At 39.3% G+C, this 12,737-nt stretch overlaps 1 protein-coding gene across 3 annotated transcripts in view; it reads right to left on the bottom strand.

The window, feature by feature from the left end:
* Nucleotides 1–12,737, bottom strand: part of babam2 (BRISC and BRCA1 A complex member 2) — an 82,369-nt gene that overhangs the window by 58,577 nt on the left and 11,055 nt on the right. For all 3 annotated transcript variants that reach the window (XM_037125393.1, XM_037125395.1, XM_037125394.1), the window contains exon 5: nt 580–774. In XM_037125393.1, coding sequence (XP_036981288.1) covers nt 580–774 — 195 coding nt within the window. The remainder of the gene's footprint in view (nt 1–579; nt 775–12,737) is intronic.

Raw genomic sequence — 12,737 nt, 5'->3', positions numbered from 1 at the left:
ATACACATTAAGACACCATATACATCCTGTCAACATAGTGTAACAATAACATTTGATTATGTACTGATCATGATCTTCCTGAAGAATTTGTCTTACACTGGCATACAGACCCAGCTACCAACATGTCGCCACATTGATTTGAAAATAATGTACCATGGGGCAGCATTTAAGTTTTCAACCCAAAAATATATGACTGACTTGTCTGACACTAGCAGTTTTTTACAGTTAAACAGGAAGTCTTATAACTTGCCATTTCCTACAGAAATTTCCATTAAGCTTTGCATATAAAAATGTCATAAATTGTCTAACTGTGAATATTAATGTGATTCCATAAATATAGCATTATTTGAATAAAGGCATATGGGCATAAGGTGAATTCAAACCTTGCTCAATGCAACTTTCAAACTTCAATCATCATATCATCAAGTATTGATATTCTTAACTAAATGCTAACCAAGCCTTAGGAATAACATGACGAATGTTTGCAGGGTGAAGTATTCATTTGAGAGATTTTGTAATACCGTCTCATGGCTCTTGGTTTTGTAATTGTATGAGCAAGGTCATTAAACAGTTGCTTACCCAGCTGTTCTTGCGTCCGGCATAAATCTCCATGTTGCGGCCGTAGTTGGGATCCTCCAGCAGGCTCTCATACTCAAAGAGCAGTCGAGAGCTGTCTCGCAGACGCTGGTACTGGTAGTGGTGGTACTGCTGGATAAGCTCCTTCACCAGCTGGAGCAAACATTCTGGGTTCCCAGCATCCCACTGGACCAAGTGCTGAGGTAGAGGAAGAGGCATAAGGACAGACATAAGACATGCCATTAATCCTTTTTGTTTCATGTTAACCACATGTTAGCATGAAAAATCAATAAACCATCATTATAATTACAGAGAGCAAATCAACTGAGAGGATTTGCAGCTTTATTTGGCATGTACACAAGAGATTTCAATATTGCATTAACAACAAATTCTGACTGGGTGAGAAATCTATTTGGCCGAAGTCAACTTTTACTTGTACATTGGTTTGAAAATGTATCTGCTGAAATGAAATAGAAACCAAAAATAACGATAATCGCCATATCTAATCTTATCAGCCTTTCTCTCAACTTGCGGCAAAGAATAGTTGTCGTGTCCCCTACATCCTTGAATGTCACCCAGCTAACTCCATTTTTACTAAATGAAGTGAACTGAGTTTCACAATTCATTTTGTGCTTTTTCTATACCTGCTGCCATTTTCTCTGTGTGCCAGATCGGTGGAGTGGAAGTGCAACTCAAAAAAGAGATGAGGAGTCAGATGTCAGATTTAGCTGGTACAGCTTTGGAAAAAAGGATTTGCTTAATTGTTGTTTACCACTTGCCCAATTGAGCAAGTGAGTTATTACATTTACAAGCCCTGTGTGCCACTTCACTTTTGGGCAATTGGGCAGTCCTTGTCGATGACCCCTTAGGTGGTTGTATGACAACTCCCAAGGAGCTGATCAATCTGTACAACCATTGAGATTCTGACACTTGAGACTACATTGGGAAAAGTGGAGAATGAGTGACTCAGTGACACACACCATAATAGCCTATTCCTGACAAATGGTATTTCCCATTACCAGATCAAACGGAAAGGGGTGTGCTGAAGGATGTCCTGTTGCCAGAGAGAGATTTAGATTGATATGGAAAAGTACTGAGCCTGACCTGTTTCATCTTCAACTTATTTGACCTTTGTTGCCACACTGACTGATAGTTTTAGATTGTTGATAACAGCATAGTTTATAGCATGTGTGATAGGTCCCATATTGTGTTCTTTTTCGTGCTCATAATTTTATTTTGAAGATGCTTACATGCTTTAATGTTAACACTTATACTGTTCATCGCTGCAGAACCTCCATTCATTCTTTCTCTGAAAGCTCTGTTTTAGTGTCTCTTCAAGCACCCGCCCCCCTCCTGAAAAGACACGTCTGCTATGGTTGCTCCGCTCTCACAGGCCTGAGCAGGTGCTAATACAGAGTTATTTATAATTGAGCTTAGTGTACAGTCTATCTTGCATGTCATCACAAACAGCACTTGATCGATGACTGAATGGTCTGAATCGCCAGAAACCAAACTGCAAATTCACAGGACACAACTATAATCATGTGCAACCACCTGTCACATACGAGTGAGCAGGACCGACCAAATGCGACCCTCTACAGCACTTGAAGATTTGCTCTCTTAAGGGGACCTGTCCATTGATGCGCAAGGAATAAAATCCTTATAATTAATGCGAACATCACTGCAAAAAACAAATTGCAGGAAACATGTCAGGTATATTAAAGACAAATGGACAGTGAGAGGTTTATAATGGAGAAACACACACAGCAAGAGCAAAGCAAAATTAATTTACTGCACACATTTTCAAATGACTGTGCTTGATAATTTCAAGAGATCTATGCTGCTGATAAAAACTGGCACTTGTCAGTTATAATTTTCACACAATCCCTATCTTTTAACATTGACAACACTGAAGCATAATTTTGTAGAAAAATAAGACTGAAAGTGCACCAGGGAAAACTTTTTCCCCATTTTGTTTTATTGTGAAAAGGATGGAGATGAAAGTAAGTGGCTTCCAGTAGTTTTGAGACATGATGTAGGTCTGTCCAGTCCCTGAAAAGTGAAACTGAGTCCTTCCCAAACTCATTATGAAAGTGAAATATGGCTGGCAGACTGATACTGGGATTCGACAAAAAGACATGCAGCCAAATGACGTAAGTGTAGTGCCAGAGCAAATGTTTAACTACAGTTTAGCATTGTTTTTCGTTAGCTCTCAAGCTGATTAAACACAGGTCAACCTATATGATAAGCAAAGTGGAAAACATAGTAATTTTGGTACTGAGTGGGAGGGAGGGTTAATATGTGTTGACAATACTGTAACCATTGATAGCTGCTACATTCAGGCGGGAACGCTCTGACATGGATAACTTGTCTCTTCGTCCGTCCATCCGTCTGTCTATCTGTCTGTCTGTCTGTGGGTCTGGCAGCCCATATCAGCCCAATGGAGAAGGCTTCCATTGTTTAAGAGTGACATACACACCCCCTTGCAATGGGAGAAGGGGTGGCGATGGCAAGGCCAGGCTAAACAGAGACGGTGACCTCATCTTTCTTGATCCACCAGTGGTTACCAGCAATGCCGGGATTCCCGAAATGAGGGGGCGATGCAAACAAGGATGGGCATTGTCCAAAAGAGGCAGTCAGTGCTCCAGGGCAGGAGCGAGCTGAAGCTGAGGAGAAACTAAGGAAGTGCTGTGTCAGGATTGTGACACAGAATATCAGTGAAACTCCACTGAGGAGGAGGAGAGGCAAGGAGGAGGGATCAGAATTGTGTGTGTGTGTGTGTGTGTGTGTGTGTGTGAGAATGTGTATTGGGGGACGGGGGGTTGTACAACTGAAGTAGAGCTCAAGTAGGCCAAGGCCAATTAAAAAAAGGCTTGATACACAGTTTTGGTTTCATTGGTAGGAGACACTGTAAACAAAACTAAGCTTCTACAATAACATAAGTGTAGTGAAGGGAAGAGCAGTGGAACTGTATTACTGCGCAATATATACAGTTGTGATGAAGGTACCTGTGGCTGAGAAATCAGTTATGTTATATGGAAAAAAAACACAGGAACAAGAAAGATTCCTGTATGTTGGGCAGGAGCACCTGAAAAACACCCCCCCCACAATAACAGTTAACATTTCCTCAGGACAGTAGTTAACCTCAACTACTCCAGTGCTATTCACTGGCCAATGACAGTGGATTTCACTTTGTGGGGACTCTCTGTGTACTAACATAAATAAATGTAAAAAAAAATGTCAACATCTATGGCACTTGAGGAAAGGTCCAGGCATTATTACAGTTTCACGACAATCTATCTGATACAAATCCAAAGTGGTGGACTGACTGCCAGACAACACCAAATCAACACTGCTATCCCTTTTGTCATGATGCTATCATGGCTAAAACCTTAGCTATGGCCAATAAGAGTACACTGCACTGGTTCGTCGTATTGTACCCTATGTTCTGACTTTGAGTTAGGTAAGTGTCGTGCTTGAATGCTGAGCAAAACATTGGTCGTACATGGGGGGAGAGATGGTGAAAAGCAATGAGCCAAAAAGCAATGTCCATGTGTAGCAATATGTGTGTGTTTGTGTGTAGACATGTGAGTCTGTACAGACTCTTCCCTGAATTGATTTTATACGCTCTGCTGAAGGCTGTGTGTGCCAAAACAAATCTATGTGTTTTTGTCATGAATAGGATAAGCCCTGCGGAAAATGTACTGATTTGATACATGAAAAAACAAAAGATGTTATAGTCACAATCTAGGCTATTTCAGAGCTGAGATTTAACTTTTGATGATATAAAATCAAAGAAAAATAATCTACATGCCCTCTAGATTATTTTGTATGGAATAAACATCTTTCTTTAGGCTTCATCCACAGGGGGTCGACATCATAGCCCTAAACAATACTGCCTGGATCAATCTGGACCTTATAATCCAATTATTTTGTCACAACACACTGGCTAAACCGGTGTCAAATGATTAAACCTAAACTTGGCTTATGATAAAACCTGTCACATCTATTAAATAAACCACTGATACCTTCCTTATTTGAAAAGAGCACATATCTGTAAGGGAAGCCATTTATAATCGTATTACCTTAAAATATTAGGACTTGATTTAATATCAGTGTTAAACACTGCATATCAAAAATATACTGGATAAACATTAGAATTTAGCATTCTGTGTACTCATGTACCAGTGTGTCAAAGCAGCCCATGTTAAAATCACAGTTAAAATAACACAGTTTACACATAAATATTATAGAAGATTATGCCTTTTAAAAGAAAATGCCTTTTCTTCCTGCTTGATTCATTTATTTAAATTATACCTATTCAAATAAAACGGACAGAATGGCAGTGTGGGTTTGACTTCAAGAATATAATTAAGACAATATTATGTTCTTCAAGGAAAATTACGAAAAATAGCCATCTTAAACTGTTGCAAAATAAGCATAAAAAATTAGTTGAAAAGGACTTGAGAGTCTCAGATAACTTTAACAAAAAATCATCAGTTTTGGAAAAAGACAAATGGTGTGTTCAGATTACAAAGCAACAGGCCGCAAGATATTTTCAGTGGAAGAAGGAGACAGGAAGTTACAAACTGATACCTGACAGTCGTTGCCATGTAACAGGCAGTACATGTTACAAATCAAAGTACTGAACTAATTAAAATTTAAACTTGCTGCACTGTAGGAAAAATCCATATCAACAAAATAAATCCTTCTGTGACCTTCTGAGTCCATCCAGTAGTTGTTCACTAGTTCACTCTGACCTGCTTGTCAACATCATTGTGGTACAAGAGGATCACCAAATTCTTCGAGTCCCCAAATTCAAATTCAGTGGAATTTATCATTTGGGGACTCAAAGTATCAGTATAAAATTTCATGCCATTCCATTTTACAGGTGCATGGATATATCAGTTTGAACCAATGTGGTGGAAAACCAAATGTAAGAGAGACAGCAGCAGGTTGGCTGAAAGCAATCTACCATGTAGCAGTGCATGAATAAAGAGAAAACTGCTTTGTCTAAACTTGTGATTTACTTTATAAAGCTAATAGACATTTCCACATGAGCCACAGAGCAGTGATTCCTTCAAGATACAATTTCAGCGAGTCTAATGTATTGTTAATATGTTGAGGTGAAGGAAAGAACTCAGCAGACAGTGTTTTGCTTTAAGAACAAAATGTACACCTAAATTGGGCATCTTCACACTGAATAGACCCAAGTTGACAGAATTATGTCTTCCTGTGCCATCCGTCTGTACCATCTTCGATCCAATATTTATCTTAGGCCAATGAGAGAAGGACTGGCATCTGAAAATGCAAGATAATTATATAGGCCAAGAGCAGATATTTGTTTTTACGTCTTAAATGTGATTTTTATAGATGCTGGCAACCTGATCCAATAAATCGCTGTAGACTTGAAAGTGTGAGGAATTAAAAAACTCCCAAGTATTAAATTAATCTCTGTTAGTCTCTAATTCAAGTGTGGGCTCACACCCTGTTTCGCCCCCGGAGAGTGCCAAGTCTAAGATCATGCTAAATTGCTCTTGTCATGTGTTTAAGACACTTGGCATTCTCAGCCCAGTGTTTTTCTTTTTACTGTGATCTGTGCGGTTTGTGTCCAACACAGTGCAACTTGCTGACAGAAATAGAACTTTTCTGAGTACTTTTAATGAGATTCAGTAACTGTTTTAGCTCAGTACCAATCCCCAGTGATGGCTGATACTATTGTCCCATCTTAGTCTTGGCACTTATGTATCTTGTTTTCACTCATCCATCAGCTGGTGTTTAGGAACTGCCAAACCCCTTTTCACCAGCTATCTCTGGTCACAAACAATAGCCTGCCTACTAAAAGCATTCCCAGACCTGATCGTGAGCCCTACCAATAATAAACTCTAATAAAAGCTGGAATGCATTATTCCCAAAAGCGGGAAGGAAGCAGGAGCAACAGTTGGTACACTATGCCCAGGTTGACATAAACTTGTTTTATGGGCCATCTGAGGTCCATTGTTAGAACAGTAACAGGGGACGAGCTGGAGCAGCAGATAGGAAGTGCTTACCAATGCGTGGCATTCAGGATTACCAGGGGTAATGTGAAGTTGGGAGTGTTTCCCTTTCCTTGACTGGCAAGTGCTTAGTTTGGCTTTACACTCCATTTTTTATGGGAGTTGTCCTGATATCTAAATTATAAACAATGTCTCATTGTATGAGACCATAACTTCTCAGAGGAGTCTTATTTTTCTTAAAGACTGGAAAATAACATATTATACACGTATGATATTTTTTTTACTGCAAATATATACAATGACTGATAGCATGACAAAATACTGCCCGATGACCATTGAAGGATATGGCTAGTGATTTTCTATATTTTTCAACAAATCCAATGTAAAGGCCCAAATCAACTGTGTTCATCCTCTTCTCTATACTTCCCAACATCCCTAACCTCACTGTGGCACTCAACCCACAGCCCATTCTTACTATAAATGTAAATACTTAGAACCAGGTCACAATTACAGTATGGTTTCAATTTTTGAAAAGGCAAAACCATTTTTAAGGTTGAACGACATGCACCATAGCCTTTAAGCATCTATTGTTACCATGGTAAATGATGTCCAAACAAGCATTTGATAAAAGGTGACACTGGGTTGGCTGCACCAAAAAAGGCAAACAAATTTCGCAGTTCTGTGACATACACTGCCTGGCCCCAAAAAAAGTCACCACCTTGATGTAAGTAAGCAAACAGGTAAGAGCCTTCCATTGGATAATTACTGCAGTGATATATATGTTTTGAGCAACAAGTTATTTAACCCTGGCTAGTAGCTTCTCTTATCTTAAACAATCTTGTTGGAGGACATATCCTGTGGTCATGGAAATGTGTTACTGTTTCAGAAGGGTCAAATTCTTGGCCTGCATCAACTTTAAATGAATTAATATGAACTGAGGTTGGTTCAGTTGGTCAGGTCTGGGTTCAGCAACATCATGTGCCCCAAAAATAAGATCAGGACTACCTGAATATACTGAGTGACTAGATTTTTCCATCAATAGATTTATTCTTCCCTGATGGCATATTCCGAGATGACAATGGCACGATTCATTGGGTTTAAATTGTGAAAGAGGGAGCATGACACATAGTTTTTGATTGGACACATTGATTGGACACCACAGATTCCAGACTCAGTCATTATTGGTAATCTTTGGGATGTGCTGGAGAAGACTTTAAGGCAGGAACACATCGGCCCAACCGTTGGACGTCTGAAGCGTTTGGAGAGTCTTGGACGAGGTCGGGAACAAATATGTTTGGTGTGTTCAGCTGCGTTGGAAGCTTTCGGAGCCGCACAGACGTTGTCTGCTCCGACTTAACATGCGAAGTCTGAGGAGGAGGGCTGTCAGACGTCTGAGCCATTGGGTTCTCTGATTGGCGGTGTGCTAGCGAATCAGCGCGGTGTGTGGGAGGGGCGGAATACTGTGTGCGCATTGGTTTTCTACGCACTCCGTTCTGTCATTCCCCGATTTCATGGTTTGCAGTCCTGGCACGAGACTCTTTGTTCAGGACGAATTAATTTGTGTTTGTTTGGTAATGCCTCGCTGCATGTTCAGTATGCAGCTGTTTTTATCTGAAATAGTTAAGTTTCATTTTGATCGAAAGTAAAGAGAGTTGCGTGCATAAGCCTCTCGTTTACAACTCACAACACAAGCGCCACCTGCTTATTGCATCTCGCGCAACAGACGGGTCAGACAAGAGGCAACAGAGCAGTAGGAGAGTGGTTGGATAAGGGAGTTAGACGTCTGGGCGGTGTGTGGGGGCCTTTATGCAACCGACGACTCTCCCATCATCAATACAAGATCTTGGCAAAAAATTAATGCAACTCTGGACTAAAATTAATGTTGTGACACTGCATAAGCTTAGTCCAACAAAATATTAGAGCGTGTGACCTTTTGTATGGCCGGACAGTGTATAAATGGTCTAAAAACAAGAAACCAGCGAGGAGAAATTTCAGTTCCATGAGCAGAAAAACTTTGGATGAGGGTGGCTGATGTCTCCACTCCAGTCCTTGTCTATTATTAGACTCATAATTTCAAGGATTAGGGTTTCAATCTAACCCTAACATCAAAGTATATAGGTAAATAATGATCATTGGGGACTACTATTATACTAGCATTTTCAGTGCCTTATTAGTACACATTTGTGGTTGTAAACCGTGATCTACTTTGGCCACATTCATGGGGGAACATGCCCAGTTCAACATTGAGACTTGTGGTTATAATAGTTTTAGTACTTGTTAGTGGGATATATGTTTCTACACTCAAAATTTAACATGACACCCTATCAGCACTGTTTATTTTTCAGCTTTTTGCCAAGCAAGATTAAAATAAGTTAATTCAAATATGGGCTTTTCAGATAGTATATCTTTATTTGTTTATTTTATTTTACTTTATTAGTTTCTTTATTTGTTCTTTCTGCCAAGCAGGACTTTATTGGGAGGTTTGTCAAAAATGAACACACATTGAGTGAATAATTCATACTAAAATGTCATTTAATAAATTACTAATTATTTGACTTATTCTCAAAGTGGATATAGGCATGGTTAAACTGAAGGCCAACCTTGGTCATTAAGACTACAAAAAGTGACATGCATGACAGCAGGAGCTATTTCTTTCCATTAGAGAATTTTTTTTTTTTTCTCTTCTCATGATAAACCTACAACTTGCTCAATTAAGTGGCCCAAAGCAAAAAATCATGCTAATTAATGGCTGCCCAGGTTGGGGAACAAAGCTAAACAATTAAAATTCCAGACAATGCAACAAGGACCATCTTTGGAATTTCCAGTGGGACTAGACAGAGCCTGCCCATACCACCCAGCATAATACTGCAGGAAAGATAAGTGTTGCAAACATGTTGATGGTGTATCTAGAGAGGCCATCGAGGCTAACTCCAGGTCTTGGGCCGATAGGCACACATACTGATAAAAATGCAAAACAGTGGGGAAATCCTAGAATGTGTACTGCCTGAACGCATCACTGGACAAGTTCAGGCCAGACAAATGACAGAGGGGCAGACAAATTGTAGTATTAGGTGAGCAAAAACAGAGGTGCAATTAGAGAGAACTGTTCTTATGGGCTGCATGCTTACCCCTATCTCACAGTAGAAGATAAAGAGTTGTTTGTTCTTTGGCCAACGTTGATTACATTATGTCTGTAGAAATTGTCAAAGGCAATGACACACTGTAAAAAGTTATGTAGTAGGGAGTCTGTTTAATGACACCTACTGTTCACTGCTCATTCCTTTTGTGTGCTAAAAGTACAACATGGCAGCTGATAACTGGAGGATGATGCAACTGAAATCATTTGTTTCTCATTTTATGATTTCTCATATTGTTTTACAGTTGCAATACCTTTTATTCCCTGAGCTTCTATGTATGTGTACACTAAGTGTCTTAGCCAAACACGGAAGGTAGAGGATGGGAGACAATCTATGATTACAGAACAGTGCATTACAATCACAAAATGACCATAACACCAAAACAAATGCACCATCATAACCAAAAATACAGAGTTTACAGCATTTAACATCAAAGTATTTCATGCAAATGTTTGTATGAAATGTTAAGTTGAACTTAAGTTGAAACTCCTTTCTGAGGTCAGTTACTGAATCAGGGAAGAAAAAAAGAACCACATTATGCAAGACTACATGTTTTACGTAAGCAATTTAGGTAGTACTGCTCCCCACCTTCCCTCCCTCATTTCCTGCCTGTGTGTTTGTCATTTCCTCCTTTGTGGTTATTTTTTCAGCAACTAATGAGTAGCCCCACACTGCTGAATTCCGATCACTATGTTTGGTGAACACGCGTCTTTCCAAACTCCTCTGCATTGGACTCATGCTCCTCCACCCAGGCATAGTAGAGCACAGCCTTAACTGTTATTAGGCTGTTAAACTGACTGGAAAAAGGTGTGTTGTCACCATGGTGGAAAGACTCTAGAAATAGTTCTTGTTAAATTTTTAAGTTTGGGTGAGAAATTGCTGATAAAATTGGTGATAAAACCTAACCCTCATTAATAGAATGGGTGGACAAAATATAAGAAACATTCCTCTGTATAATTTAATACAATCAATTGCATCTAAAGCCTCACAATAAAACATTCCTTTGAATGAAAAAAAATGTGATGCAACAAAAACTGAACATTATAACGTCATAAAGGTAGGTTATGTCCTAAATATTAAGAGTGATATAAACTGGTATCGGTGTACACTGTAGACAGATTTGATGAAGGCAAAAAAAACAAAAAAACTTTTGCTTTGAGATGAAGTCAAGACACTTTGTACAAATGTGTTTATTTGACATATCCCTGTGTTTATTGAAGGGCTGTTCTATTAGACTGCATTTGTTTTATAGCCTGACGCGCCAGATGATTTATGACACAGAACCATCTAAAAAGAGGTAGAAACTGTTTGGAAAAGGGCGCAATCAAAAAATACTTGGGGCAAACCATTTGTCTATCACCATCTATCACAGGCTAACTTCGACCAGCCAGATCAACAGTTGACAAAGCACTATCAACAGCGGAGCCAGTTGGTACCAAATCCAGTTGAGAAAAGAGAACGTATTTATCAAATTACCCATTTGAAAAAAGCCTTCAGCACTGTATCTTCTATTCTTTCAATAAAATAAACTCATGTTCTGACATAACTGATGCTATAGCAGCTATGCTAACTTCTTGAGGAGTCGGCATTTTTGTTTTGAATTGAACAGTCTTTTGTCCTACTGTTGTCACACCTAAGACCTGGCTGTAGCTGCTTGCCAGTAGCTCCTTAAGGGATGCCGTTTTGCTCAACATCTTTACGTTTGGCCACATTGCGTTTGCGTGCTCTCACAAATCCAACTACTTCTCAGGGCAAATCATTTTAACTGTAATACGTTATTAACTCGCAACCGTGTAGCACACATACTGTATGCTATGGTGCATCAGGCCAGTAGAGTAGGTCAGCATAGCAGTCCCTTTCAGTCACCCACCACACTGATTTGGGTTTACAATGATTCCGTTCCCATGGTAAAACCAACATTACATGTTTTATATCATTTAACGCTTTGACTAATCTGTACATGCTCACCACAGTGAAGTCATCTCTGATAAGGTTTTTTTTTTTTTTTAACTACCAGCTGGATCAATGAAATCTTGAGGTTAGGCTGTTATAAATGTGTCAGTGTGGTCAAGTGATGATTAAAGTTAAGGGGGCAATCATTGGTCAATCTCAGATTTATCTCCATGTTTAAAGGAACAATGTCTCCCACTCGGCCAAAAATAAAACCATTACCGACAGATGATGGCCCACAGCCCACAACCCAAAATTAGATTCATGAAGCCCGAATGACACTTAACATGAATGACCAGATTTAAAAAAAAGCCTTACAGTATGTGAATCAAAGCACTCTGAGGTGGAGAACTGCTCTGGTGGCCAATTAGCAAAAGTCTGGATGCCATTTAGCCTACATTTGCACTTGACAATGAAACCCTGCACCCTAGCAACAATGAACCTCAATAAATTTGTGGCAGACTTTGCTCATATTCCATGGCTAATGGAACTGTTCTGCCATAAAAGGTTTATTTGCGGGACATGTGGCCTCTCATCATCATCAGTAGTACTAAAGTCTCTTTCATTACTCATGCATTGTGGTTTAAATGTTAAAAATGACTTTTCTTTATAATCACTAAGGATTGAGGATTTCTTCATCATTGCTGCTTTAATATTTCATGTTTGAGTGGCTATACCTTATAAAAAGATGGCATGCAAGCAGTGTTTGGAGCCATGATTTTATGTTAAATACGAAATACAAAAAAAACAAACAATTATTTTGCCACAGCAATATATTTCTTTCTCTAGGCAGAAACATGGATAACTAACTACTCAGGGTCTGGTGACAGCAGGGGAAAACATAAGGCTAAAAAGAGAAGTTAATGATACCCTAGGTCGACTGTAAACAAGAGCAATGTGTTGCTGAGACATCAAGAATTCAACCAACCACTGAGAGAGGACCTAAAATTAGCCTAATGTTTACCCCCTGTGGATAACAAAGGCTAGAAACATATCGCTACTGAAGGACAAAAGTGAACTGCACTCCTCTAGTATTCTATCTGTCAAGATCTATCCTTAACACAACATATATATATTT

This window comes from Acanthopagrus latus, chromosome 16, assembly GCF_904848185.1.
Source record: "Acanthopagrus latus isolate v.2019 chromosome 16, fAcaLat1.1, whole genome shotgun sequence".
In the NCBI taxonomy this organism is placed as follows: Eukaryota; Metazoa; Chordata; class Actinopteri; order Spariformes; family Sparidae; genus Acanthopagrus; species Acanthopagrus latus.
Note: the sequence above shows the minus strand (reverse complement) of the source record. Positions and strands in the feature narration are given on the sequence as shown.